The sequence below is a fragment of the Amblyomma mixtum genome, chromosome 1 (assembly GCF_055824585.1).
Source record: "Amblyomma mixtum isolate Tamu chromosome 1, ASM5582458v1, whole genome shotgun sequence".
Taxonomy (NCBI): Eukaryota; Metazoa; Arthropoda; class Arachnida; order Ixodida; family Ixodidae; genus Amblyomma; species Amblyomma mixtum.
Window position 1 is genome coordinate 92,762,207 of NC_143012.1, and position 27,966 is coordinate 92,790,172.

General features: G+C 46.5%; 1 protein-coding gene across 1 annotated transcript in view; it reads left to right on the forward strand.

Moving 5' to 3' along the window:
• Positions 1-22,971: 22,971 nt before the first annotated feature.
• LOC149367227 (tartrate-resistant acid phosphatase type 5-like) overlaps positions 22,972-27,966 on the forward strand; it is a 30,397-nt gene continuing 25,402 nt past the window's right edge. The window contains exons 1-2 of the mRNA XM_089573364.1: positions 22,972-23,011; positions 23,931-24,193. Coding sequence (XP_089429490.1) covers positions 22,972-23,011; positions 23,931-24,193 — 303 coding nt within the window. The remainder of the gene's footprint in view (positions 23,012-23,930; positions 24,194-27,966) is intronic.

Consider the following 27,966-nt stretch of genomic DNA (forward strand, 5'->3'; position numbering starts at 1 on the left):
GGTCGATGAGCAGTATGGCTAAGCTCTAAGATGTCACGTAGGAGTCGGGCTGTAAACGCCTTGCCTCGGTCAGTAATGATGGCCGATGGGGCGCCGTGTCTAAGCACGATGTCGTGCATAAAGAAGTGGGCAACTTCGGCGGCAGTACAGGTGCGGCCACAATAATACGGAGCACAGGAACGGTCGCGGAGCAGCGGAAACGTGCTTGTGCGCGCTGCCTAGCAGCGGCGACAGGAACTATCTTAATTTGGAGGCGGCGAGATGGCGCCGGTAGCACGGACCCACTTTTTCCGCAGGCCTATCAACATCACAGCATATAGCATGCAATCCCTTGCTCTATGATCGACTGATGCTGTGCTGACTGCGCCATGCGCTTCGTTGCCCCGTTTCTCGCATCGAAGAGCGGCGAGCGCCGTAAACGGGCGTAAGACGGCCGTTTTGGCATTACTGTTATCTCGGCCCTTCAGTCCGCGCGGCCACCGAGGCTGAAGTGAGCACGCCTGGATGAAGGCAGCACCTGACGGTGTTGCCCGAACCAGCTCAGCATCTTTCGAAGAGTGATAACGGCAGGGTTGCAGCAAAGAGGGGGGCTCGGCGGCAGGCACTCTCGCTGCGCGCGGATAGCCAGGGGTGTCTGTTGTGCTGATAGGTGGCGCTTAGATGCAGTTTCTGCCAACTTGGCCACCTTTCGCGTGCTCCGTATTATTCTGGCCGCACCTGTACCTCGCGCAAGGGCCTTCGTTTCAGCGTAGCGGGTCAAGTAGTCTGTGGCGACTACGAACCACTTGTGGCCGGACGACGAGAGAGGAAATGGCCCCAGAAGGTCCATGCCGACTTTGTCGAATGGTATTTGTCGAATGGTATATATATCACGTTGATGCAGGAGGAAATAGGTTACCTGTCCCGTTGACACTGCAGCCTGACTACCTCACGAGCATCGCGGTCTTTTGTGCTGGTTTTGCGTTGCCGTTGAGCTGAGCATGCTCTGTTAGGTTCCCTTGGAGACTAGCTGTTTTTCAATAAAGCGCAGTTGTGTGTGCCTCGTCTCTCCTTTGTCCCCGCCTTTTTGGCTGGTTTTTTTCTGAAGTATGTACCAACTAACCCGGATTTCTACTCGCCTGCAAAGGTTCATTTCTATCTAGATCCAATAATTCACCTAGAAACTTCACAATTTCTTTCGCTTCCCGCTTGAAGGCCAGACATCTTATAATTATGAAGTCTGAACATGCATATTACACACGCATATTACATTTGCCTTCAAAAATAGGTCTGAAGTATGGGAATTGTATGGTGTATTGAATAGTGCTGGAACAAACTTTTTTGCAGTATATGTATTAAGCATGAAATGCTTTTAGCTCCCCTTGTCGGCAGTGTGGTGACGTCACGCCGAGACCGAAAGCCAACATCCGGGCACTGAATTCCACTCATCCGGGCACTGAAACGAGACATCAGGGAACCGTACGAGATTTAACGAGATTTAGCGAGAACAAACCACTCACCATTCAAAACCTTCGCCCGATTTCGCTAACCTCATGCCTCGGGAAGCTCCTCGAGCATGTTGTGCTAGCGAGACTCACAAGTCACATGGCGGACAACAATCTCTACCCGCATAGCATGGTGGGATTCCGCCCTCATCTATCCGCACAGGATGCCATGCTGCAACTCACACACGACCTTTTTGACCCGCTTCTTCCAGGTCACACCAAGGCAGTCTTAGCTTTGGATCTCTCCAAAGCTTTTGATCGCATTGAACATCAGGCGATCATGACTGCTCTATCCCCATTGAATGTGGGTGTGCGCACGTATGCCTACATTCAAGCATTCCTGACTGACCGCACGGCTGAGATACACTTCGGGCCTCTGTCTTCCACCTCCTACACACTTCAGAGTATCAGCACCCCTCAAGGGTCCGTCCTTTCCCCCTTTCTCTTTAACATAACCCTCATACCCCTCGCCCGGAAATTGGAAACTATTCCCCACCTCAAGCACACTCTTTATGCCGACGATATCACCCTGTGGACCACCCACGGCAGTGACGGCGACATAGAGAACACCTTACAGGAAGCAGCCACCCTCACCCAAAATTACGCACGGACCATCGGACTGTCTTGCTCCCCAGAGAAGTCCGAACTGCTCTTCATCCGGCCTAAGAACCACCGCTGTCCCCGCTCCCCCATTGCCATTGAATTGAATGGTTACCCGGTACCTGAGGTTGGCACCCTCCGTGTATTGGGCTTGCACATCCAGAACGATGGCAAAAACACCACTACCCTCAAGAAACTCAAGCAGGTTGCAGGCGCGATATCGCACCTCATCCGCAGGGTTTCGGGACATCATAGAGGCATGAAGGAGCGCGACCTATGTCGCCTCATTCATGCCTTTGTCCTCAGCCGTGTACTGTACACTACCCCATACTTACAACTATCCAAACATGACATAAACGCTTTGGATGCTTTGATTCGCAAGGCATTCAAGGTAGCACTTCATCTTCCCCTCAACACACCCACAGACAGATTACTAGGCCTGGGCCTCCACAACACGATCGGGGAACTGGTGGAGGCCCACCGACAGGCCCAATACATCAGGCTCACAAAAACTTCCACAGGTCGGTATATCCTGGACTCCCTGGGAATCAAAATACCGGCCAACGACCCAACCCTTCTCGCCATCCCACGATCCCTTCACCGAGAGCTTCTCATCAGGCCGCTCCCGAGGAATATGCACCTGTCCCACCATGAGCAGCGCCGCAGAGCCCGTGCGAAGGCACTCCATCGAGCGTACGGCCCCCAGCCGGACGCCGTATGGGTGGACGCTGCCTGCACGGGTGATGAAGCGACAGCAGCTGCGGTGGACTCCTCTTCATCCACCCTCCTCACACTACCTTTCCCTCCAGATACGTCCCCAGAGGCTGCAGAGGAAGCCGCCATTGCACTTGCTATAACCCGCACGGAAGCCCGGTATATTTTAACTGACTCTAAAACTGCGATTCTAAATTTTGCTCGTGGCCGAGTTCATGTCCCTGCTTTTGGCATACTGGACTCGCCCTATGCACCCCCGCCCCGCCAAGTGGAGCTGATATGGGTGCCTGCGCACTCCGGGAATCCCGGAAACGAGGCCGCCAACCTTTTAGCCCGAGGTTCTTTAAACCGGGCTCAGGTGGCCTCGGATCGGGGATTCACGAAGGATCGCATGCACTCATTCAGTGAGCTGACCCAGGCATACAGAGCCTCTCGCCAGCTGTACCCCCCGCCCCACCCCTCCCTAGATAACAGACACGCAACACTCTGGCGCAGATTACAAACACATACTCTCCCCTCGCCCCTTACCCTAACCCACTATCATCCCTCCTTCCCCACTCCTGCTTGCGCCCTATGCCCAGAACCCTTCGCTTCTTCCCTCCACATCCTTTCCCTCTGCCCGGCGGACCCTCCCCCGCGGGACCTAGAGAACCTCAAGACCTGGGAGGACTGGGAGACCCTGCTGCACTCGGAGGACCCGGCCGTGCAGACCATCGCCACCGGCCGTGCTGCCAGTGTTATGGACCTCAGGAACATAAACACTTGAGTGCAGTGGGGTCGTGCGGGGACCCTGGGGCGTGCCCCGAATTCCTTTGTAAATAAAGTTTTCTCTCTCTCTCTCTCTAAGCCTTCCTACAGGACCGGCATACAAGCGCGGGTAGCTTCGCGCCGAACGGGTGGTGGCGTTCCTCCCGTCCTGTACGGTGCGGTTTGGGTGTCCACCGAGATGACAGAGAATTACTGCGCCATTTCCTTTCCTCAAGAAGCGTTGTGTTCAAAGAGAAAGCACCGCGCCGAAGGGATGGTGGCGTTCCTCCCTTTCTTCACGGTGCGGTTCGGGTGTCCACCGAGATGAGAGAGAATTACTGCGTAATTGCCTTTCCTCAAAAAGCGTCGCGTTCAAAGGGCAAGGCATCGCGCCGAACGCGTGGTGGCGTTCCGTGGACTGCCTGGCAGCGCTACAACACGCTTTCGCGTTCCACTCCTAAAGGCCATGAGGCTGTCAAAGAGAACCGATGTGCGGACGCCAATGCCCGAGCATACGCCAACCGGGAGGCGCGCACCGAAGGGGAACTGAGCGCAGTCACTAGACGGTATGGAGCCATCTTAGAACACCAACGAGCCCTCCGGAGGACCTCCCTCCTCCCAACAGAAACCTTAGCAGAGCACTCGGTTGCCTGGAGACAACTGCAGACTAATACATACCCCAAACTCAGTTTACTCAGCAAAATCTATCCTTCTATATAAGACAACAAATGCCCGCTATGCGGTCAACACCCAACGCTTTACCACGTTACATGGGCCTGTCAGAAAATGCAGGCAGCGCCGATAAACAACACACCAACACCGGAGCAGTGGGAGGCTGCGCTGTCCAGCTCGAAGCCTGAAGAGCAGCTCAAGCTGATCGACAGGGCTCGCAAGACTGAAAAGGCCGCTGGGGCCCTGTACTGAGGGCTCCACCTACGCTGCGAGAAAGAACCCTTATACAATAAAGTTTTTCATTCATTCATTCATTCTTAAAGGCGAAGCTAAAGCGTCATTAATTAGCAGTTAAATAGTATTTAGTCGTTAATCAGTAATTAGTCACTGCTGCCGCGGTGGCTCAGTAGTTATGGTGCTCGGCTGTTGACCCGAAAGACGCGGGTTCGATCCCGGCCGCGGCGGTTGAATTTCTGTGGAGGAGAAATTCTACAGGCCCGTGTACTGTGCGATGTCAGTGCACGTAAAAGAACCCCAGGTGGTCGAAATTTCCGGAGCCCTCCACTACGGCGTCTCTCATAGCCTTAGTCGCTTTGGGACGTTAAACCCCATAAACTAACTAAACTAGTAATTAGTCACTAATTCGTAATTCGTAATTACTTCGTCATCAATTATGTGTGACGTAATCCAGTGGTGACGCCACCAGTGTCACATAGCCAAAGTGGTGCGGAAAACGCTTTCGTAACTCTACGCACTTTAGACAGTTTCGAAGGCGCTGCATATAGGAGTACATTCTTGTCAGGCCTGCGTCTCGTCGTGTCCGCGTACGCTTCGTGTTATGCCCGTAAACATTTCATGCTTACTCTACTCTCGGTTACGGGAGAGGCAGAGATTTTAATTCTGCCATATCCTGGGACACTGGGTCATCTCCATATTATGTTTGGTTTGGTTTATTCTGGTTTAAAGTCCCAAAGCAACTTAGGCTGTGAGGGACGCCGTAGTGAAGAGCTCTGGAAATATGGACCACCTGGGGTTCTTTAACGTCCACTGACGTCTCTAGAATTCCGCCTTCATCGAAATTCAGCCGCCGCGGCCGGGACCGTGACAGCCCGTCGAAGCGGCAAAGACGCAAAAATTTTTTGTGTGCCCCCGAACCAATAGCAAACTTTTTTTGTATTTTATGTTTTGTAGAAAAACCGCGCGATACTGTTTATAAGCACCGCGGCTGCTCCTTGTGCCTTGTTTTGGAGTGATGAATGAATGAACGCGTTAACTGCACTAAACAAACTATATGTACATAGCTATCGACCCGGGGGCACACCCTCTCTCCAAAGCTTGCTCCCTCCTCAAGCATTCAGAAAAGGCCAACTTGGGCTTCCCCATTATTCACGGCTACCCTACATAGCTCGGATCTTGGTTCGGAGCTGTGCCCACACGACCACGAATCCGATCAAACTGTTAAGGGTAGTTGGGGTATTTCTAATTGCAATGATTAAGTTGTTGTGCGTGACAGCATGTCGAAGCCGCAAAGACGCAAAATTTTTTTGTGTGCCCCCGAGCCGATAGCAAACTTTTTTTTGTATTTTATGTTTTGTAGAAAAACCGCGCGATACTGTTTACAAGCACCGCGGCTGCTCGTTGTGCCTTGTTTCGGAGTGATGAATGAATGAACGCGTTAACTGCACTATACAAACTATATACATATGTACATAGCTATCGACCCGGGGGCACACCCTCTCTCCAAAGCTTGCTCCCTCCTCAAGCATTCAGAAAAGGCCAACTTGGGCTTCCCCATTATTCACGGCCACCCTACATAGCTCGGATCTTGGTTCGGAGCTGTGCCCACACGACCACGAATCCGATCAAACTGTTAAGGGTAGTTGGGGTATTTCTAATTGCAGTGATTAAGTTGTAGTGCGTGACAGCATGTCGAAGCCGCAAAGACGCAAAATTTTTTGTGTGCCTCCGAACCGATAGCAAACTTTTTTTGTATTTTATGTTTTGTAGAAAAACCGCGCGATACTGTTTACAAGCACCGCGGCTGCTCCTTGTGCCTTGTTTCGGAGTGACGAATGAATGAACGCGTTAACTGCACTATACAAACTATATACATATGTACATAGCTATCGACCCGGGGGCACACCCTCTCTCCAAAGCTTGCTCCTTCATCAAGCATTCAGAAAAGGCACACTTGGGCTTCCCCATTATTCACGGCCACCCTACATAGCTCGGATCTTGGTTCGGAGCTGTGCCCACACGACCACGAATCCGATCAAACTGTTAAGGGTAGTTGGGGTATTTCTAATTGCAGTGATTAAGTTGTAGTGCGTGACAGCATGTCGAAGCCGCAAAGACGCAAAATTTTTTGTGTGCCTCCGAACCGATAGCAAACTTTTTTTGTATTTTATGTTTTGTAGAAAAACCGCGCGATACTGTTTACAAGCACCGCGGCTGCTCCTTGTGCCTTGTTTCGGAGTGACGAATGAATGAACGCGTTAACTGCACTATACAAACTATATACATATGTACATAGCTATCGACCCGGGGGCACACCCTCTCTCCAAAGCTTGCTCCTTCATCAAGCATTCAGAAAAGGCCAACTTGGGCTTCCCCATTATTCACGGCCACCCTACATAGCTCGGATCTTGGTTCGGAGCTGTGCCCACACGACCACGAATCCGATCAAACTGTTAAGGGTAGTTGGGGTATTTCTAATTGCAGTGATTAAGTTGTAGTGCGTGACAGCATGTCGAAGCCGCAAAGACGCAAAATTTTTTGTGTGCCTCCGAACCGATAGCAAACTTTTTTTGTATTTTATGTTTTGTAGAAAAACCGCGCGATACTGTTTACAAGCACCGCGGCTGCTCCTTGTGCCTTGTTTCGGAGTGACGAATGAATGAACGCGTTAACTGCACTATACAAACTATATACATATGTACATAGCTATCGACCCGGGGGCACACCCTCTCTCCAAAGCTTGCTCCTTCATCAAGCATTCAGAAAAGGCCAACTTGGGCTTCCCCATTATTCACGGCCACCCTACATAGCTCGGATCTTGGTTCGGAGCTGTGCCCACACGACCACGAATCCGATCAAACTGTTAAGGGTAGTTGGGGTATTTCTAATTGCAATGATTAAGTTGTTGTGCGTGACAGCATGTCGAAGCCGCAAAGACGCAAAATTTTTTGTGTGCCTCCGAACCGATAGCAAACTTTTTTTGTATTTTATGTTTTGTAGAAAAACCGCGCGATACTGTTTACAAGCACCGCGGCTGCTCCTTGTGCCTTGTTTCGGAGTGATGAATGAATGAACGCGTTAACTGCACTATACAAACTATATACATATGTACATAGCTATCGACCCGGGGGCACACCCTCTCTCCAAAGCTTGCTCCTTCATCAAGCATTCAGAAAAGGCCAACTTGGGCTTCCCCATTATTCACGGCCACCCTACATAGCTCGGATCTTGGTTCGGAGCTGTGCCCACACGACCACGAATCCGATCAAACTGTTAAGGGTAGTTGGGGTATTTCTAATTGCAGTGATTAAGTTGTAGTGCGTGACAGCATGTCGAAGCCGCAAAGACGCAAAATTTTTTGTGTGCCCCCGAACCGATAGCAAACTTTTTTTGTATTTTATGTTTTGTAGAAAAACCGCGCGATACTGTTTACAAGCACCGCGGCTGCTGCTTGTGCCTTGTTTCGGAGTGATGAATGAATGAACGCGTTAACTGCACTATACAAACTATATACATATGTACATAGCTATCGACCCGGGGGCACACCCTCTCTCCAAAGCTTGCTCCTTCATCAAGGATTCAGAAAAGGCCAACTTGGGCTTCCCCATTATTCACGGCCACCCTACATAGCTCGGATCTTGGTTCGGAGCTGTGCCCACACGACCACGAATCCGATCAAACTGTTAAGGGTAGTTGGGGTATTTCTAATTGCAATGATTAAGTTGTTGTGCGTGACAGCATGTCGAAGCCGCAAAGACGCAAAATTTTTTGTGTGCCTCCGAACCGATAGCAAACTTTTTTTGTATTTTATGTTTTGTAGAAAAACCGCGCGATACTGTTTACAAGCACCGCGGCTGCTGCTTGTGCCTTGTTTCGGAGTGACGAATGAATGAACGCGTTAACTGCACTATACAAACTATATACATATGTACATAGCTATCGACCCGGGGGCACACCCTCTCTCCAAAGCTTGCTCCTTCATCAAGCATTCAGAAAAGGCCAACTTGGGCTTCCCCATTATTCACGGCCACCCTACATAGCTCGGATCTTGGTTCGGAGCTGTGCCCACACGACCACGAATCCGATCAAACTGTTAAGGGTAGTTGGGGTATTTCTAATTGCAATGATTAAGTTGTTGTGCGTGACAGCATGTCGAAGCCGCAAAGACGCAAAATTTTTTGTGTGCCTCCGAACCGATAGCAAACTTTTTTTGTATTTTATGTTTTGTAGAAAAACCGCGCGATACTGTTTACAAGCACCGCGGCTGCTCCTTGTGCCTTGTTTCGGAGTGACGAATGAATGAACGCGTTAACTGCACTATACAAACTATATACATATGTACATAGCTATCGACCCGGGGGCACACCCTCTCTCCAAAGCTTGCTCCTTCATCAAGCATTCAGAAAAGGCCAACTTGGGCTTCCCCATTATTCACGGCCACCCTACATAGCTCGGATCTTGGTTCGGAGCTGTGCCCACACGACCACGAATCCGATCAAACTGTTAAGGGTAGTTGGGGTATTTCTAATTGCAATGATTAAGTTGTAGTGCGTGACAGCATGTCGAAGCCGCAAAGACGCAGAATTTTTTGTGTGCCTCCGAACCGATAGCAAACTTTTTTTGTATTTTATGTTTTGTAGAAAAACCGCGCGATACTGTTTACAAGCACCGCGGCTGCTCCTTGTGCCTTGTTTCGGAGTGACGAATGAATGAACGCGTTAACTGCACTATACAAACTATATACATATGTACATAGCTATCGACCCGGGGGCACACCCTCTCTCCAAAGCTTGCTCCTTCATCAAGCATTCAGAAAAGGCCAACTTCGGCTTCCCCATTATTCACGGCCACCCTACATAGCTCGGATCTTGGTTCGGAGCTGTGCCCACACGACCACGAATCCGATCAAACTGTTAAGGGTAGTTGGGGTATTTCTAATTGCAATGATTAAGTTGTTGTGCGTGACAGCATGTCGAAGCCGCAAAGACGCAAAATTTTTTGTGTGCCTCCGAACCGATAGCAAACTTTTTTTGTATTTTATGTTTTGTAGAAAAACCGCGCGATACTGTTTACAAGCACCGCGGCTGCTCCTTGTGCCTTGTTTCGGAGTGACGAATGAATGAACGCGTTAACTGCACTATACAAACTATATACATATGTACATAGCTATCGACCCGGGGGCACACCCTCTCTCCAAAGCTTGCTCCTTCATCAAGCATTCAGAAAAGGCCAACTTGGGCTTCCCCATTATTCACGGCCACCCTACATAGCTCGGATCTTGGTTCGGAGCTGTGCCCACACGACCACGAATCCGATCAAACTGTTAAGGGTAGTTGGGGTATTTCTAATTGCAGTGATTAAGTTGTAGTGCGTGACAGCATGTCGAAGCCGCAAAGACGCAAAATTTTTTGTGTGCCTCCGAACCGATAGCAAACTTTTTTTGTATTTTATGTTTTGTAGAAAAACCGCGCGATACTGTTTACAAGCACCGCGGCTGCTCCTTGTGCCTTGTTTCGGAGTGATGAATGAATGAACGCGTTAACTGCACTATACAAACTATATACATATGTACATAGCTATCGACCCGGGGGCACACCCTCTCTCCAAAGCTTGCTCCTTCATCAAGCATTCAGAAAAGGCCAACTTGGGCTTCCCCATTATTCACGGCCACCCTACATAGCTCGGATCTTGGTTCGGAGCTGTGCCCACACGACCACGAATCCGATCAAACTGTTAAGGGTAGTTGGGGTATTTCTAATTGCAATGATTAAGTTGTAGTGCGTGACAGCATGTCGAAGCCGCAAAGACGCAAAATTTTTTGTGTGCCTCCGAACCGATAGGAAACTTTTTTTGTATTTTATGTTTTGTAGAAAAACCGCGCGATACTGTTTACAAGCACCGCGGCTGCTCCTTGTGCCTTGTTTCGGAGTGATGAATGAATGAACGCGTTAACTGCACTATACAAACTATATACATATGTACATAGCTATCGACCCGGGGGCACACCCTCTCTCCAAAGCTTGCTCCTTCATCAAGCATTCAGAAAAGGCCAACTTGGGCTTCCCCATTATTCAAGGCCACCCTACATAGCTCGGATCTTGGTTCGGAGCTGTGCCCACACGACCACGAATCCGATCAAACTGTTAAGGGTAGTTGGGGTATTTCTAATTGCAATGATTAAGTTGTAGTGCGTGACAGCATGTCGAAGCCGCAAAGACGCAAAATTTTTTGTGTGCCTCCGAACCGATAGCAAACTTTTTTTGTATTTTATGTTTTGTAGAAAAACCGCGCGATACTGTTTACAAGCACCGCGGCTGCTGCTTGTGCCTTGTTTCGGAGTGATGAATGAATGAACGCGTTAACTGCACTATACAAACTATATACATATGTACATAGCTATCGACCCGGGGGCACACCCTCTCTCCAAAGCTTGCTCCTTCATCAAGCATTCAGAAAAGGCCAACTTGGGCTTCCCCATTATTCACGGCCACCCTACATAGCTCGGATCTTGGTTCGGAGCTGTGCCCACACGACCACGAATCCGATCAAACTGTTAAGGGTAGTTGGGGTATTTCTAATTGCAATGATTAAGTTGTTGTGCGTGACAGCATGTCGAAGCCGCAAAGACGCAAAATTTTTTGTGTGCCTCCGAACCGATAGCAAACTTTTTTTGTATTTTATGTTTTGTAGAAAAACCGCGCGATACTGTTTACAAGCACCGCGGCTGCTGCTTGTGCCTTGTTTCGGAGTGATGAATGAATGAACGCGTTAACTGCACTATACAAACTATATACATATGTACATAGCTATCGACCCGGGGGCACACCCTCTCTCCAAAGCTTGCTCCTTCATCAAGCATTCAGAAAAGGCCAACTTGGGCTTCCCCATTATTCACGGCCACCCTACATAGCTCGGATCTTGGTTCGGAGCTGTGCCCACACGACCACGAATCCGATCAAACTGTTAAGGGTAGTTGGGGTATTTCTAATTGCAATGATTAAGTTGTTGTGCGTGACAGCATGTCGAAGCCGCAAAGACGCAAAATTTTTTGTGTGCCTCCGAACCGATAGCAAACTTTTTTTGTATTTTATGTTTTGTAGAAAAACCGCGCGATACTGTTTACAAGCACCGCGGCTGCTCCTTGTGCCTTGTTTCGGAGTGATGAATGAATGAACGCGTTAACTGCACTATACAAACTATATACATATGTACATAGCTATCGACCCGGGGGCACACCCTCTCTCCAAAGCTTGCTCCTTCATCAAGCATTCAGAAAAGGCCAACTTGGGCTTCCCCATTATTCACGGCCACCCTACATAGCTCGGATCTTGGTTCGGAGCTGTGCCCACACGACCACGAATCCGATCAAACTGTTAAGGGTAGTTGGGGTATTTCTAATTGCAATGATTAAGTTGTTGTGCGTGACAGCATGTCGAAGCCGCAAAGACGCAAAATTTTTTGTGTGCCTCCGAACCGATAGCAAACTTTTTTTGTATTTTATGTTTTGTAGAAAAACCGCGCGATACTGTTTACAAGCACCGCGGCTGCTCCTTGTGCCTTGTTTCGGAGTGACGAATGAATGAACGCGTTAACTGCACTATACAAACTATATACATATGTACATAGCTATCGACCCGGGGGCACACCCTCTCTCCAAAGCTTGCTCCTTCATCAAGCATTCAGAAAAGGCCAACTTGGGCTTCCCCATTATTCACGGCCACCCTACATAGCTCGGATCTTGGTTCGGAGCTGTGCCCACACGACCACGAATCCGATCAAACTGTTAAGGGTAGTTGGGGTATTTCTAATTGCAGTGATTAAGTTGTAGTGCGTGACAGCATGTCGAAGCCGCAAAGACGCAAAATTTTTTGTGTGCCTCCGAACCGATAGCAAACTTTTTTGTATTTTATGTTTTGTAGAAAAACCGCGCGATACTGTTTACAAGCACCGCGGCTGCTGCTTGTGCCTTGTTTCGGAGTGATGAATGAATGAACGCGTTAACTGCACTATACAAACTATATACATATGTACATAGCTATCGACCCGGGGGCACACCCTCTCTCCAAAGCTTGCTCCTTCATCAAGGATTCAGAAAAGGCCAACTTGGGCTTCCCCATTATTCACGGCCACCCTACATAGCTCGGATCTTGGTTCGGAGCTGTGCCCACACGACCACGAATCCGATCAAACTGTTAAGGGTAGTTGGGGTATTTCTAATTGCAGTGATTAAGTTGTAGTGCGTGACAGCATGTCGAAGCCGCAAAGACGCAAAATTTTTTGTGTGCCTCTGAACCGATAGCAAACTTTTTTTGTATTTTATGTTTTGTAGAAAAACCGCGCGATACTGTTTACAAGCACCGCGGCTGCTCCTTGTGCCTTGTTTCGGAGTGACGAATGAATGAACGCGTTAACTGCACTATACAAACTATATACATATGTACATAGCTATCGACCCGGGGGCACACCCTCTCTCCAAAGCTTGCTCCTTCATCAAGCATTCAGAAAAGGCCAACTTGGGCTTCCCCATTATTCACGGCCACCCTACATAGCTCGGATCTTGGTTCGGAGCTGTGCCCACACGACCACGAATCCGATCAAACTGTTAAGGGTAGTTGGGGTATTTCTAATTGCAATGATTAAGTTGTTGTGCGTGACAGCATGTCGAAGCCGCAAAGACGCAAAATTTTTTGTGTGCCTCCGAACCGATAGCAAACTTTTTTTGTATTTTATGTTTTGTAGAAAAACCGCGCGATACTGTTTACAAGCAACGCGGCTGCTCCTTGTGCCTTGTTTCGGAGTGATGAATGAATGAACGCGTTAACTGCACTATACAAACTATATACATATGTACATAGCTATCGACCCGGGGGCACACCCTCTCTCCAAAGCTTGCTCCTTCATCAAGCATTCAGAAAAGGCCAACTTGGGCTTCCCCATTATTCACGGCCACCCTACATAGCTCGGATCTTGGTTCGGAGCTGTGCCCACACGACCACGAATCCGATCAAACTGTTAAGGGTAGTTGGGGTATTTCTAATTGCAATGATTAAGTTGTTGTGCGTGACAGCATGTCGAAGCCGCAAAGACGCAAAATTTTTTGTGTGCCTCCGAACCGATAGCAAACTTTTTTTGTATTTTATGTTTTGTAGAAAAACCGCGCGATACTGTTTACAAGCAACGCGGCTGCTCCTTGTGCCTTGTTTCGGAGTGATGAATGAATGAACGCGTTAACTGCACTATACAAACTATATACATATGTACATAGCTATCGACCCGGGGGCACACCCTCTCTCCAAAGCTTGCTCCTTCATCAAGCATTCAGAAAAGGCCAACTTGGGCTTCCCCATTATTCACGGCCACCCTACATAGCTCGGATCTTGGTTCGGAGCTGTGCCCACACGACCACGAATCCGATCAAACTGTTAAGGGTAGTTGGGGTATTTCTAATTGCAGTGATTAAGTTGTAGTGCGTGACAGCATGTCGAAGCCGCAAAGACGCAAAATTTTTTGTGTGCCTCCGAACCGATAGCAAACTTTTTTTGTATTTTATGTTTTGTAGAAAAACCGCGCGATACTGTTTACAAGCAACGCGGCTGCTCCTTGTGCCTTGTTTCGGAGTGACGAATGAATGAACGCGTTAACTGCACTATACAAACTATATACATATGTACATAGCTATCGACCCGGGGGCACACCCTCTCTCCAAAGCTTGCTCCTTCATCAAGCATTCAGAAAAGGCCAACTTGGGCTTCCCCATTATTCACGGCCACCCTACATAGCTCGGATCTTGGTTCGGAGCTGTGCCCACACGACCACGAATCCGATCAAACTGTTAAGGGTAGTTGGGGTATTTCTAATTGCAATGATTAAGTTGTTGTGCGTGACAGCATGTCGAAGCCGCAAAGACGCAAAATTTTTTGTGTGCCTCCGAACCGATAGCAAACTTTTTTTGTATTTTATGTTTTGTAGAAAAACCGCGCGATACTGTTTACAAGCACCGCGGCTGCTCCTTGTGCCTTGTTTCGGAGTGATGAATGAATGAACGCGTTAACTGCACTATACAAACTATATACATATGTACATAGCTATCGACCCGGGGGCACACCCTCTCTCCAAAGCTTGCTCCTTCATCAAGCATTCAGAAAAGGCCAACTTGGGCTTCCCCATTATTCACGGCCACCCTACATAGCTCGGATCTTGGTTCGGAGCTGTGCCCACACGACCACGAATCCGATCAAACTGTTAAGGGTAGTTGGGGTATTTCTAATTGCAGTGATTAAGTTGTAGTGCGTGACAGCATGTCGAAGCCGCAAAGACGCAAAATTTTTTGTGTGCCTCCGAACCGATAGCAAACTTTTTTTGTTTTTTATGTTTTGTAGAAAAACCGCGCGATACTGTTTACAAGCACCGCGGCTGCTCCTTGTGCCTTGTTTCGGAGTGACGAATGAATGAACGCGTTAACTGCACTATACAAACTATATACATATGTACATAGCTATCGACCCGGGGGCACACCCTCTCTCCAAAGCTTGCTCCTTCATCAAGCATTCAGAAAAGGCCAACTTGGGCTTCCCCATTATTCACGGCCACCCTACATAGCTCGGATCTTGGTTCGGAGCTGTGCCCACACGACCACGAATCCGATCAAACTGTTAAGGGTAGTTGGGGTATTTCTAATTGCAATGATTAAGTTGTTGTGCGTGACAGCATGTCGAAGCCGCAAAGACGCAAAATTTTTTGTGTGCCTCCGAACCGATAGCAAACTTTTTTTGTATTTTATGTTTTGTAGAAAAACCGCGCGATACTGTTTACAAGCAACGCGGCTGCTCCTTGTGCCTTGTTTCGGAGTGATGAATGAATGAACGCGTTAACTGCACTATACAAACTATATACATATGTACATAGCTATCGACCCGGGGGCACACCCTCTCTCCAAAGCTTGCTCCTTCATCAAGCATTCAGAAAAGGCCAACTTGGGCTTCCCCATTATTCACGGCCACCCTACATAGCTCGGATCTTGGTTCGGAGCTGTGCCCACACGACCACGAATCCGATCAAACTGTTAAGGGTAGTTGGGGTATTTCTAATTGCAGTGATTAAGTTGTAGTGCGTGACAGCATGGCGAAGTGGCAAAGACGCAAAAATTTTTTGTGTGCCCCCGAGCCGATAGCAAACTTTTTTTGTATTTTATGTTTTGTAGAAAAACCGCGCGATACTGTTTATAAGCACCGCGGCTGCTCGTTGTGCCTTGTTTCTGAGTGATGAAGGAATGAACGCGTTAACTGCACTGAACAAACTATTTACATATGTACCTAGCTATCGACCCGGGGGCACACCCTCTCTACAAAGCTTGCTCCTTCATCAAGCATTCAGAAAAGGCCAACTTGGGCTTCCCCATTATCAAGCACCGGGATCCTTTTGCAGCATGTGTTTCTGGTGTGGTCTACGAAATTCCTCTATCGTGTGGCTCTAGGTACATCGGTCAAACTGGCCGATGTCTGAACGAAAGATTACTGGAACACAGGAGGAAGGTAGGCAATTATAGAGACGGTAATCTTTCTGAACATTGTCATGATTGTGCTGTAAAGAATAAGAAACCATGTAAACCTGTCTTCAGCGCGTGCAAGATTGTGGCCAAACATAGTTGTCAGGATGTGAGAGAAATAATAGAGGCAGATTTGATTAGAAAAGCCGGTCCATCCTGCGTCAGCGCACCATCTGTCACTCTGAATAAAAAGGAAATAATGTTTTTGGGAGCAGCCACGTGATGTCGGCAGGGCTATCAGTTTGACGTCATGCAGCAAGGTGTATAAAATTGTGCTTGTGTATCAATAAACCTTCAGTTGAAAGTAAGCGCTCGTGTTGTCCAAGTCTCTTCTCTGTCCGTGTTTTTTAGCGCTTGTACGTGTCTGCTATGAACCAACTAGCCCAAAGGTCTGTGCTCCCTAACCTTACAGAGCTCGGAGCGTGGTTCGGAGCTGTGCCCACACGACCACGAATCCGATCAAACTGTTAAGGGTAGTTGGGGTATTTCTAATTGCAATGATTAAGTTGTAGTGCGTGACAGCATGGCGAAGTGGCAAGGACGCAAAAATTTTTTGTGTGCCCCCGAGCCGATAGCGAACTTTTTTTGTATTTTATGTTTTGTAGAAAAACCGCGCGATACTGTTTATAAGCACCGCGGCTGCTCCTTGTGCCTTGTTTCGGAGTGATGAATGAATGAACGCGTTAACTGCACTAAACAAACTATATACATATGTACAGAGCTATCGACCCGGGGGCACACCCTCTCTACAAAGCTTGCTCCTTCATCAAGCATTCAGAAAAGGCCAACTTGGACTTCCCCATTATTCACGCCCACCCTACATAGCTCGGATCGTGGTTCGGAGCTGTGCCCACACGACCACGAATCCGATCGAACTGTTAAGGGTAGTTGGGGTATTTCTAATTGCAATGATTAAGTTCTAGTGCGTGACAGCATGTCGAAGCGGCAAAGACGCAAAAAATTTTTTGTGTGCCCCCGAGCCGATAGCAAACTTTTTTTGTATTTTATGTTTTGTAGAAAAACCGCGCGATACTGTTTATAAGCACCGCGGCTGCTCCTTGTGCCTTGTTTCGGAGTGATGAATGAATGAACGCGTTAACTGCACTATACAAACTATATACATATGTACATAGCTATCGACCCGGGGGCACACCCTCTCTCCAAAGCTTGCTCCTTCATCAAGCATTCAGAAAAGGCCAAGTTGGGCTTCCGCATTATTCTTCCCTTATGTGTACATGTCGTTGTGCCCCACACCCACAGACAAGAATAAAATGAAGAGAAAAAGAGGGCGTTGTAAACAAGAAGCTTTATTATGAAAGGTAATATATCCTTGTGTAGTGCCATCACACCAAATACCCGAAATAGCTTGCCTAAAACCGATTCAATGTGTATATGGCAAAGCATAATTTGTGTAAACATGACTTAAGGTATTTTAACACGGCTTACTATTTCTGTCTTCTGAATCAGAATCAGAATGTTTTATTAGTGAATCATTTGATCAATATACATTGATGTGCAGAAGGAGGTCCCATAGTCGATGACTGAACAGGGACCTCCCGTTCATAATAACATTCGGTTAAGTAAACAATGCGCAGCATTTTAAGATTGAAAGATGATACCGTATTAAGACATAATACATACATTTGTAGACAAAGAACAGAAACTGCGAAGAAAAAGACAAAAAGAAGAAAATAAAAAGAAAAACAAAAAGAAACTAATGACCAACTGTCTGCTATCAAGTATTGTCTTAGGTCTGTTTAAAATGAAATACTGAACGCGAGTTTTTAATATTCAGAGGTAAGGTGTTCCATGATTAAATCAATGAATACTGAACAGCCTGCTTGCCATAGTTAGTACGAACCTTTGATAGGAGGAAATTGTTGTTAGAAGCAAACCGGGTAGTGTTGGAATTGGTGAGTGTGGAAGATAAAAACTCAACTGTTGGTAATTGGTTGTTGATGATTCTGAAAAACAATACACCTAAATGAAATTTGATGAGCTCTGAAACAGTTAGGATATTGTTCATATGGAATAAAGATCTTGCATTAGGAATACACGAGCTGGATGTAATAATTGTTATAGCTTTGTTCTGGATTACCTGAGTTGATGCAAGGTGAGGGCTGTAAGTATTTCCCCAGCATGTTAAGCCATAAGTGATGTGACTATGTATAAATGAGTGATATAATGCGATAAATGTGTTAAAGCTAAAGTAGGGTCGTGCTTTGATAAGAATTCGTATCCCAGGTCCATTTTTTATTAACGTAAGTAATATGGTCGTGATACCTCTAATCGTTATCGAGGTGTACACCAAGGAACGTAGCAGTGTTAGAGGGAAATATAGTTTGGTTAGCGATATTGATATATGGAATAGAGGCTAACTTTCTTTGATGGGAGCTGAGTACCATGAATTTTGTTTTAGAGGTGTTAATATTGAAAAGATTTATTTGAGCAGAGCAGTTACAGCATCTGCTGCAGGGGCAGAGGCTAAAGGCTGTGGTGCCTGACGAGGCCTCTGTCCCTCTGCAGTCGACGGAAGTGCAATACAAATTTGAACATAAGAAGAAAGCAAGTCACATAATTAAAACGAATGTGGGTAAATTATGTCATTATAATCACAACGTTAACAGAGTATGATAAGTACAAAAATATGCAAGGATATTATACAGAGATTTTGTTCAGTATACAATACATTGAAGGACACTTATAACAAAAAATAAAGTGAAAAAACCATGGTACAAGAGAAGGATACAACCTGTGTATGCATGTCATAAGTACTCGTCACTCCCCGTACAAAACACCTGATATTATTAGGACATCTTTAATCTTTAATATGAAGCATATTATCGTTACACCACTGAATGATATTTTGTAGGTCAATGTTTAGTTTAGAAATGAGACGAGAGATGTTATCGGAGCTAAATATAGTAGTATCGTCTGCATATAAAATGCATTTTGAGGATGACAGGTAATTGGGTAAGTTATTAATATATATAAGAAACAAAAGTGGACCTGGAATGGATCCTTGAGGTACACCTATATTAGTAATTTGAGGCTCAGAAAAAATGCTCGAGATGTAAACTGTTTGACTTCTATCCCGTAAGTAGCTTTTTAGCAGGATGAGCGGTGGTCCACATATACCTATTGATTCAAGTTTAACAAAGAGGCTGTTGTGGATTATTCTGTCAAAAGCTTTTGTTAAATCAATAAAAACTGATGCAGCGTGAAGCCCTTCATCTATTGCATTCTTCAGTTGGTCAGTAAGTGTAATCAGGGCAAGATCTGTAGAAAAATTTCTCAGAATCTGTATTGATGAGGGGAGAGGATGTTAAACTTATTTAGTTAGCTAGTTAAACGTTTTTCAATTAATTTTGGATAATTTTGCTCAAAAAAAGTAGCATGCATATCGGTCGGTAGTTGCATGGTAGTAAGCTGTCACCCTTGTTGTAGACGGGAGTTATTTTGACTTTCTTAAGTTCGTCTGGAAAAATGCCCGTCTTAAAAATTAGATTAACAAGAAAAGAAAATACATCTGAGATTAAAGATGCGATCATTTTGTTGTGGTTGGGGTGGATATTGTCAATACCGGGACTTGTTGTTTTCTGACTATTTATGGCAGTTAAAATTTCGTCGGGTGACATTGGAGACAGGAAAAATGAGCATGGAATGCGGCTAGCCGTTCTGATATGGTGAGATGACGGTGGAGGCTAGTTAGCGAACAAGAAACTGCTAAATACTTCAGATATTTCAAGCGCTTGATCATAGTCTACACCGTTATGTACATTCTATTCAGAAACGTGTTAACTATTTCCCATTTTTCTTTGCATTGTTACCCGCTTCAAATACTCTCTGTTCAAAGTACGCCCGTTTAGCCGCTTTTAATTGAGCCGTAATGTTGTTGCTAAGCTTTTGTATCTGGTGTGTAATTTCTTGTTGAAAGGCTGTTTTTTTTAGTTTTTTTTTTGTATAAGTTCTCACGCTTTCGGAGAGCAGATAAGAGCTTCGCTGATAGCCAAGGATTATGTGGAAAAGCTACAGCCTTTTTACATTTCATCTCTTGCCAGTAGGTTCCTATGTAATTTGAGACTAGTGACAAAAATTTTGAAAAGGCTACCTGTGGATTGGTAAGTGATTTAAGTATAGACCAATCGGTATGTTTAATGACATTAATAAATTTATCTTTTTGCAGAACCATCCTAGTGGGAGAGGCTGAGCTGGGTTTCATATTGTTATCGAAACGGATAAGTATAGGTCGGTGATCAGTAATGTCGATGTCAAGAACACGAGCTAGTGATGAAGATAGCAAATTGGAGAGAGCATGATCGATTAGTGAGTATCCTCCGTCATGGGCGACACGAGTAGGAATTTCAATTAGGTGTTCAAAACCGGAACTCTGGAAAGGCCTAGTGTAGTTGACATACATCGTTGATGTTTTATCCAGTAAGTTAATATTAATGTTGCCCATAATAATGGAATTTTTGTTTTCTAGTGAGATGGAATGCAAGGTATGATCAAGGGCTGTGCAGAAATCAGCTACTAATGTAGATGGTGAGCGGAGCGGTAAAGGCCGCCAAATATGAAGTTTCTGTTGTCAATGCCAAGAAAGCGGTAATCTAATTCAACCAAAACATATTCACAGTTAGGTACAGCTAAGGTGAGATCTTGCCTTCGTTTGTGACTTAGTTTTGCAGAAACATATATCGCTGCACCACCGTGGCTACTGGTTCACTTTCATAAAAAAGTATGATATACTGTTTATTTGCTCAGCTTTCGGCTTAAACATTATGTCTTCTCTCACGTTTGTATATATTTGTAGGCTGTTTACTGTTGACCATGCGTGAAGAATTTTTATAGCAGTATTGGCATTATTCTGAAGACTGTCACGTTCTGGCGGTGAAAAATACTTACTAGTATCATCAGTGTACATTATCTATTTCTTATCTCTATGGATGTTAACTAAGTCATTTATGTACACATTAAAAAGTAACGGGCCAAGAAAGAGGTGTTCAATGAGGAACATCCCTACTGATGTGTTTCAAATCTGAGCGGAAATTCTCTATTTGGACATGTTGACGGCGAGGATCAATGTATGATTTCATGAGGTTTAGACAGTGCCTTCGAATAACGTAAATGATAAGCTTTTCGAGTAGTATAGAATGATGGATGCAATAAAATGTTTTAAAGAAATCAATATAGGGGTCATGCACAAAATTATTCTTTTCACAATGTGATAGAATGAATTCTTTTAGTTGAAGTAGTGCGAATTCCATCCACATTTGGCTGTAATTTTGCATTTCGTATTTTTGGAAAGATGATTTGGACATTTCCCATGAAGGTGTCCTTAATTTTATCTTAGGCTGTTTAGTCACTAAAGAAGTTGGTGCCCGATAACATACCCAATTCATTTCCTTGTGATATAACGCTTGGAGAAGTTGATATTCACTGCTATTTTTTGAAAATCTGTCTCACCCGCCAATTCCTTCGTCATGGAAGCTAACGAAAATTCTCCCCCTGCACAAACGCACTAGCATGGAGATAGTGTCGAACGGTAGCCATAATTGCCTGACAGCCCACTCATTTAAATTTTTTAGAGATTATCATTTTTAAGCATATCAATGTTTTACTCGAGCCCGCCAACGTTCTGAGTAATCTCCAGCATGTCTTTCACTGTGAATTCAGCACCGTCATACATATAGCTGATTGAATAAGTAGATCGTGTTGTCGAACTAGTTGATGTACTTCTTCTGACATGGTGATGCTGCGCGAAAACACACACACATGACAGGGCACACGACGAGCGCAAACTCAGAACTGAAAAGAGTGACATTTTACTCTTGTGCAGTACGCTGTCTTGTATTTTTTTTTTCGCGCAACTCCACCACGCAAGGAGAAATAGCTGAATCCTGTCATGACACCTTCGTATTTCTTTATATGGGTGAACAAGTTGACTACATACTCACAGACTGATTGAAGCCGTTCAACACTGCCCCCTACAGCACTCTTACAAAAGCTTGCCTGTATACTAAGAAACCTCCTGCGCTAGCCGCCCGTCTGTCACTGCATTTACTCATACCGACTTAAACAGATTACTCTTCTTCGCGCAACCAGCCCACATTGTCGAGACTGGATTTTCACTGATAAAGCTCGTGAGCTGTGCCGAGCGCGTCTTCTTATTCATAAGCATCGGTGCCACTCCGGCAGTGCGTCGTGGGCATATGGCGCAATTTATGCAAGTAAGTGGCACCGTGGGTATGCTAGCTGCTGCCACGACGCGCGTGACATTGACACTCCCCCACCTGTTCACGTCACCGAGAGCATCGACCAATAGCGAAGAACCCAGTGAATGACAATGAAATGAGTAGTTTTCTAATGTGGACCCGACGTAATCTTTCGAGGGCCGTCGTTCCCTGAGAGGGAAATAACTAGAAGAATAATAAAAGGGCGGAGCGCATATGGCAGGTTCTCTCAGATCATGAATGATAGCTTACCAATATCCCTCAAGAGAAAAGTATACAGCAGCTGTATCCTACCGGTACTCACCTATGGCGCAGAAATGTGGAGGCTAACAAAGAGGGTTCAGCTTAAGTTAAGGACAACGCAGCGAGCTATGAAAAGAAAAATGATAGGTGCAACGTCAAGAGATCGGAAGAGGGCGGAGTGGGTGAGGGAACAAGCGCGGGTTAAGGTTATCCTAGTTGAAATCAAGACGAAGAAGTGGGCTTGGGCAGCGCATGTAATGCGAAGGCAAGATAAACGCTCGTCCTTAATGGTGACGGAGTGGATTTCAAGAGAAGGCAAGCGTAGCAGGGGACGGCAGAAAGTTAGATGGGCGGATGAGATTAAGAAGTTTGCGGGGATACAGTGGCGGCAACTGACAAAGGACAGGGTTAATTGGAGAGACATGGGAGAGGAATGTGCCCTGCAGTGGGCGTAGTCAGGCTGATGATGGTGACGTAGTCTTTTTTTTTTAATGAAATGAAGGCGCAGAAAGAGACTCACGAAAAGGCCGAGAAAGGCAAGAAATTAGGGCGGCTCTTTCTTCGCTATTATTTCATTCCAAAAAAGTTTTACCATCTAGTCCATATCTACAACTTCGCGTGGAAATCTCGGCAAAGGATGGTGTGTTTCAGAAGATGGTGTGTTCCTCTGCTAAATTTCTACCTTCACAGATCTGGTCTGGCGGTCTCTCCACTGTGCCCATTTTGTGCCGAGCCTGAGACAGTGGTTCACTACCTGCTGTTCTGCCGCCGCTTCTCTTCTTTGAGGAGGCGCCTATTAGAAATTCCGTTTCACCAGCTGGGTCTGCCTGTGTGCACTGCGGTTGTTCTTTCCTTTGGCGCTTCTTCGCTTGGACGAAGCAACAGCAGTGCGTGCTGTACTGTTCAAAATTTTCTTCTGGAAACACAGCGACTCCCGTGCTAATTATTTGTTACGTCATCCCGGGACTAGAATGATCTACCACGGGACGCCGTGCATCACATCAACGCCATCCATTTTAAGAACGCCATCAAGACCATTATTGTTTAACTGTCATGCCCATCCCTCATGTAATGCCCCATACCAGGGGCCTTTGAGGTATCAAATAAAAAAATTATAATTTAAATTTTATTTATTTATTTTTCTATTTATTTTTATTTTTCTGATTTTCAATTATTTTATTTTATTTTTCCTCTTTTTCAGTCACTTCAGAGTTGAACCATTCCATGCGTTGCATTCGAATTTGCACATAAGGGCATCGTCCTGTCTTCAATCTCCCAGCTAAGGTCCCCTGTCGTTGCGTCGTCCAATCTGTCAGCCCATACTCTATTACTACTCCCTTTTTTCTATAAATGCTCCTCTCTCCATCAGTTCACCGTCTGTGTCTTGGCCACTCCCCCTGGTGGGTATGTGCCATTTTATTTGAGGCCAACGAACCAACCAACTGAACTCCGCAGCGTGGCTGGCACTGAGCGACCTGGCGGCGACCCCGACGCTGGCGGAGCGCGTCACCGGGCCGGCCAACAATGAGTCGGTGCGCTTCCTGGTGTTCGGGGACTGGGGCGGCCTGCCCTTCTACCCGTACACCACCCGCATCCAGCGGAACCTGGCCAGGACCATGGCGGCGGTGGCGGAAATCAAGCGCATAGACTTCGTGCTCTCGCTCGGCGACAACTTCTACTTCAGGGGCGTCCGCTCGGTGAACGACCGGCGATTCAAGGTGGGCCCTCCTTGCTGTTTTCAACACCGGCGAATGCGCTATGCTGCCAGGATAGGAGAGGATAGGAAAACTTTTAATGTCTAACAGACAGAGGGTAAGCCAGAGGGCTACCCGCCTAGACGACGGCCGAAAGGTCTTGACTCGGCGGCGGCTTCGGCCAGTCGGACGAGTTTAGCTGAGTCGCCGGGTCGGAGCTCAGTAGTAAGGTCTCCCATTGATCTTTTGTGTTTATACCTCGTCCTTCCCGGGGGGCATGAGGACATTCCCATAGTATGTGGTCCAAGGTGGCCCTAAGTTCGCAGTTTGCGCATTTTTCTGAAAACTGCCTTGGGTACATCAGACTCCAGAGGGCCGGGTTTGGAAAGGTGTAAGTTTGTAACCGGCGCCAGTTGATGGCTTTTCCTTCCGGACGGACCGGAGCGAGGTGGTCTTTACAGACAGGGATCGCATGGTGACATGCAGAGAAATTACACAGCACTATCGTTTTCAAAGAGCTAGACTTCCTCCAGCGGATAGATCCTTGTCCAGATACCAAGCCATCAACTGGCGCCGGTTGCTGCCAGGCTTGGTTTATCCAGTCTCTGGGTGATTACGCTTAGCTTCGCACCCAGGAAATCACAAAGCTGCAGACTACTGTTTTTTTTTTCTGAGCTCAGATAACATCATGTAACGGACTGGTGCCTGCCATCTTGAGTCTGCGTAAAATTTATGTCATTACCGTCGTGACTGGAAAGAAGGGGTCCTGGTATATTACGTTTAAAGAGAGAATATTTCGAAGCGCAAAAGATTTTTGACAACGAAGTGGTGGCCACCCGCGTTTAAACACGCTGCTGTTTTCTGCCAAGTTTGGTAGCGATCAACTGGAAATATATTACGAGGAGATGCATGGAAATTTATGCCGCAAATTAAAGGTGCACTGAAGAGGAATCTGAACTCGTCGTTTTGCCGCGGGAACTCAATCTACACGTTCCGAGCATTTTTAGAAACTTCGATTTATTGCCCTGTGTGGCCGATTTCCCGAATTAAATCGAATTAACGCGAGGCTCCCGCCTTTTTTTTTTTAAATTCTGCCTCGTACGGTGGGCGGAGTCGACCAACGCGGGGATTGCCTTTCACCCAGTCCCGTGGCGGCTTGCCGCTCTGCCATCGGCGGAGTAATACGTAGTAGTCCGTAGAAGCAAATAGTCCGCGCGTATTTTTATTTCTGGGGGCTTATTTCGCGGTTATATTATCTGCAAATGAAACTATTTATTCGCGGAAACCTAAAAACAAAATGACGCGAAATCAAAGCCTCCACGGAGCTGGCTGAAAGGCACTTCCCGCGTTGGTCGACTCCGCCCACCGTACGAGGCAGAATTAAAAAAAAAAGGCGGGAGCCGGGCGTTAATTCGATTTAATTAGGGAAATCGGCCACACAGGGCAATAAGTCGCAGTTTCTAAGAATGCTCGGAACGTGTAGACCGAGTTCCCGCGGCAAAAAGACGAGTTCAGATTCCTCTTCAGTGCACCTTTAATTATCATTGTAGAGTGCACCGGTTTATTTTTTAGCATTTCTGCACCTTCTTCTTATTATTTAAATTTCGAAAGCTTGGAGAAAATTTTCTTGCTATCATTTGAGGATTTTATCATAAAGAAGCAATTATCGATAACCGCAAATGTTTAACGCACCATTATACCCGAAGTTGTCTACTGACTAATACAAAATTCACTTGTATATGTATCTTTCGCAGATATGAAACTATTATTCGGAAAATTTTAGGTACAACGTTAAGACAGGAAGTGAGGAGAACAGTTGAGGGAATAAACGCCAGTTACGTCTTAGTAGAAATAAAGTAGGAGAAACTAACATAGGAGGGCATGTAATGCAAGACAAAATAACCGACAGTCGCTTAGAGCAACGGAATCGATTCCAAGATAAGGCAAACGGACCAGGAGGCGTCAAAAACTCGAGCGCAGATGAGATCAGGACGTCTGCGGGGAAAAGAGGCCGCGGCTCACACACGACAGGGTTAATTGGAGAGATACAACAGAGTAATTTGTCGTGCAGTGGGCGTAGTCTGGCTGATGATGATGATTGCTCGAATTTCACGAATGCACTAAGCCACAGGAACTTCAGTAACGATTAAAAGGGAACAAATCTGTATGTTTATTCCATGGAATTATTGCGCACTAAAGAGTGCCCGGAAGCATTAAAAACATGGTGCATAAAATCCTTCGTGTATTAGATACAACACCTCTAAATTACACTTTGATACGCACATTGCTGTTTTTGTAACTTTGGTTACGAATAACGTATCGTGCACTGCATGGACAAGCCTTAAAATGTTTGAAGGGCATGTCTAAAATTCCATTACTGCGAGCCCACTTATTATTGTCGATTTCAAAGCACTTATTATTATCGATTTCAAAGCACTTATTCTTGTCGATTTGAAACTTGCTTTCGTTTCCTAAAATTTCTGAAAACTTGGCGAAGAGGTTATTTTTACAAACTTTGGAGGTCTTTCTGAACAAAAAAGCAACCTTAGCTAATTCTCAGTGCGTCGATCGTCATCAAACTTATCTCTTCAGCGATATCAAATTCACTGATAACTGGCGCAGTTCTTGGACACGTACAGTCCCCTGTATAAAAGGTTAGCACAATGACGTCACCGAAGCAGCGAAAATCGCACCGCGGGGCTGGCGCGACACCTTGCTTTGCGAACACACAGGAGTGTCACTTTTATTATCGGCGTGTTGGTAATCCCAGTGCCAAGCCATGCTACCTGCCGCCACAGTGGCACGTCACTAGACCTAATCTTTTTTAACTCTTGGCAGTACTTGCGCGTGGCTTCTCGTCCGGTTAGCAAAAAAATTACCGACGATTACGTTACTTCCTAATGCGAAATTTGAGCGCAGCAAATAAGCTGTTTCACCTTTTCGATAGTGAGTCAACCCCAGCTGCGGAGTTGGTTTCAGGGACAACGCCGCCGATGCCGACACAAACAATATGATACCCTCGCTTCCGCAGCGCTAAGAACCAGGTCTAGCCGTGGGAAGGTGGTCACGTATTCGTCGACGTGCCGGGGCCTACGTGAAATAACCGGCGCGTCGGCAACTGAAGAGCACCCTATCCGCCACACAAGAACAGGGGGGGGGGGGGGAGAGAGAGAGAGAGAAAACTTTATTTACAAAGGAATTCGGGGCACGCCCCAGCGTCCCCGCACGACCCCACTGCACTCAAGTGTTTATGTTCCTGAGGTCCATAACACTGGCAGCACGGCCGGTGGCGATGGTCTGCACGGCCGGGTCCTCCGAGCGCAGCAGGGTCTCCCAGTCCTCCCAGGTCTTGAGGTTCTCTAGGTCCCGCGGGGGAGGGTCCGCCGGGCAGAGGGAAAGGATGTGGAGGGAAGAAGCGAAGGGTTCTGGGCATAGGGCGCAAGCAGGAGTGGGGAAGGAGGGATGATAGTGGGTTAGGGTAAGGGGCGAGGGGAGAGTATCTTTCTTCCTCTTTCTGCATGGCGGCGACGGTGTTCTATGCAGTCACGTTATCTTGACTCTCTAGCGGCGTCAGCGGCATCCAGCGGTATCAGTCGGTCACTGCTAGCGCTGGGGGGATGAAAGGGGGGCGGAGCTGGTTACGAGGCCGACGCCGACGACGACGCGAAACCCAGGAACGGACGCCAAAGAGCTGCACTCTAAAATTAGGAGTCACTTTGGCGACTAAAGTGGTGCAAGGCGAAAGCCTTAGTACAGCATTCTGTCACGAATGTGGTTGTGAATGATGAATGAAGTGC